This window comes from Nicotiana sylvestris, chromosome 11 (assembly GCF_000393655.2).
Source record: "Nicotiana sylvestris chromosome 11, ASM39365v2, whole genome shotgun sequence".
NCBI lineage: Eukaryota > Viridiplantae > Streptophyta > Magnoliopsida > Solanales > Solanaceae > Nicotiana > Nicotiana sylvestris.
The window spans coordinates 33,214,007-33,216,434 of record NC_091067.1 but is presented as its reverse complement, the minus strand read 5'-3'; the positions used below and the strand labels follow the sequence as shown (position 1 = coordinate 33,216,434).

The 2,428-nt window shown below is 42.8% G+C and overlaps 1 protein-coding gene across 1 annotated transcript; it reads right to left on the bottom strand.

The window, feature by feature from the left end:
- Window positions 1-306: 306 nt before the first annotated feature.
- LOC138880909 (uncharacterized) lies at window positions 307-849 on the bottom strand. The gene is made up of 2 exons (XM_070161092.1): window positions 508-849; window positions 307-387 (listed from the first exon to the last, which is right to left on the bottom strand). Exons 1-2 carry the CDS (start codon window positions 847-849, stop codon window positions 307-309), a joined length of 423 nt encoding a protein of 140 aa, XP_070017193.1.
- Between the last annotated feature and the right edge of the window lie 1,579 nt (window positions 850-2,428).

Below are 2,428 nucleotides of genomic sequence, written 5' to 3'. Positions count from 1 at the left end.
GGCGAAGTCCAAGAGCTATCAGAGATGGGGTACACAACCCCGGCATCCAATCACTTGATTACCTCCTTTTTCATAACTCCATGCATTGCCTTATTCAACCTCCTTTGATTTTCCAAGGAGGGCTTTGCATCATCTTCCAAAATAATCTTGTGCATACAGAATGTGGGGCTTATCCCCCGAATATCAGCTAAGGGCCATCCAATTGCCTTCTTCCGCTTTTGAAGCACCGCCAATGTGGCATCAACCTGCATGTTAGTAAGACAAGAGAAAAGAATAACTGGCAAAGTTGAACTAGGGCCTAAGAATTCATACTTGAGGTGTGGAGGCAACAGCTTCAACTCCAACACCGGAGGCTCCTCGATTGTAGGTTTTGTTGGTGGGTTCTACCTATTCTCAATATCCAAAGAGAGTTTCCTAGGCTCATAAGAGTAAGAGCACATTCCATGTAAAGCATTATACACTCCACTCGGCCTTCATCCTTATTACATCAAGATTCAACAATATTGCCTCTAGAGGGTCCTCCACATTGATCATTGCACTAGTATCATCAACTATCATTGTTGTGACAAGGTCCACAAAGGAGCACACCTTAGAACTGTTGGGATGCTTCATTGACTTGCACACATGAAAGACCACTTTCTCATCACCCACCCGGAAGGTGAGTTCCCATGCTTCCACATCAACTAAGGCCTTCCTAGTAGCAAGGAAAGGTCTTCCCAGTATGATTAGAACCTCAAAATCTACCTCAAAATCAAAGATCACAAAATCAGCTGGCAAGATAAATTTGTCCACCCGGACAAGGACATCATCAATAATACCTAATGGTCTCTTCATAGTTCTATCCGACATTTGCAATCTCATGGAAGTCGGCCTCAGTTGCCCAGTACCCAAAGTCTTGAAAACTGAGTAGGGCATCAAGCTGATACTTACCCCCAAATCACATAGACCTTTTGCAAAGTCTGCATTCTTAATGGTGCAAGGAATGGTGAAAGCATCAGGATCTTCTAGCTTCGGGGCCATTGAGTGCACTATTGCACTAACTTGGTGGGTCATCTTGATAGTTTCACAATCCATGGATCTTTTCTTTGTCACCAAGTCCTTCATGAATTTAGCATACCCCGACATTTGCTCTAGAGCCTCCAGCAAAGGCACATTAATGAATAAGCTCTTCATCATGTCAATAAACTTCTTAAACTGATTCTCATTTTTCTCCTTCGCGAGCCTTAAGGATAAGGTGGAGGTGGCCTTGGCAAAGGAGCCTTGGCTTTAGGCACAATCGGTTCCGGCATGTCTCTTACGTGTTCCCTTGATGGGTTCACGTCATTCTGAGTTTCCACCTCGGCATATTGGATATTAATCCCCACTTCCTTATTCACGTTCTCATCACTCACATTTTCAACCACCAAAGCAATCCCATCTTCTTGCAACTCAACTTCATCACTCAAAATTTCTTTTTGTTTGGAGGCATTCACATCACCGCCCCGTCCACTTCTTGTAGTTACCGCCATAACATAATCATTCCCACCCTTCGGGTTAACTACCGTATCACTTGGTAAAGCCCCCTTAGGGCGAGTATTCAAGGATTGCGAGATCTGGCCTAATTGAACCTTTAAGTTTCTGATTGAAATATTGTGGGAAGCTAAGTGAGCATCAGAGTTCGCATTCTTTTTCATCATCTGTTCAAACATCATTTCAATTCTCCCCATTTCATAGTTGGAAGAACTAGGACCTTAGGATGGAAATAAGGGTGGATTGTTTGGTTGTTGATGCATTGGGGGCCTTTGAAAGCCTTGCCCCCGATTACCTTGATTGCCATTGTTCCAACCACCCTGATTGTTGTTACCACACCAGTTGTTGTTGTTACTATTCTAATTATCCTGATTGTTCTGATTATTGTTCTGATTGCCCCAATTGGAATTTTGGTTGTTGTTTCCCCAATTACTATTCCTTTATTGTTGTTGATTGCCCCAATTGCCTTGGGGTATCCATTGTTGTTGGTTGGAAAAATTGTCCCTTTGGCCTTGATAATTGTTCACATATTGCACTTTTTTATTCTGCACATCATAACTATCATCTTGGAATCCACCACAATCATAGTCATATTGATCTGAACTCCCTTGGTTCTGTTGACCTCTTTGTCTTATTTTGTTCACTAGCATGTTGACACCCTCCATAGCATTTACTTGGTGTGGATTTTGAACCTGCTATAACTGTGCCTTTTTCTAGCTGGTTCATTGTTGTTGTCAGCTCTGCTATTGCTTGCCCATGATCATGTAGCTCTTTGTGCAAATGAGTGATTGTGGGGTCACCTTGTGGCACATTGGCTCTACTTTGACAAGCTGAGGATGTGTCATCCATTTCATCAAGAATGTCACAAGCCTCATCATAAGACAGCTTCATGAAATTACCCCCAGCAAGTTGGTTCACT

Coding starts and splice junctions, on each gene's coding strand:
- LOC138880909 (XM_070161092.1), bottom strand. CDS start 849: ATGTCGGATAGAACTATGAAGAGACCATTAGGTATTATTGATGATGTC. Junction 388..507: donor ATGTGGAGGACCCTCTAGAG/GCAATATTGTTG, acceptor TATTGAGAATAG/GTAGAACCCACCAACAAAAC.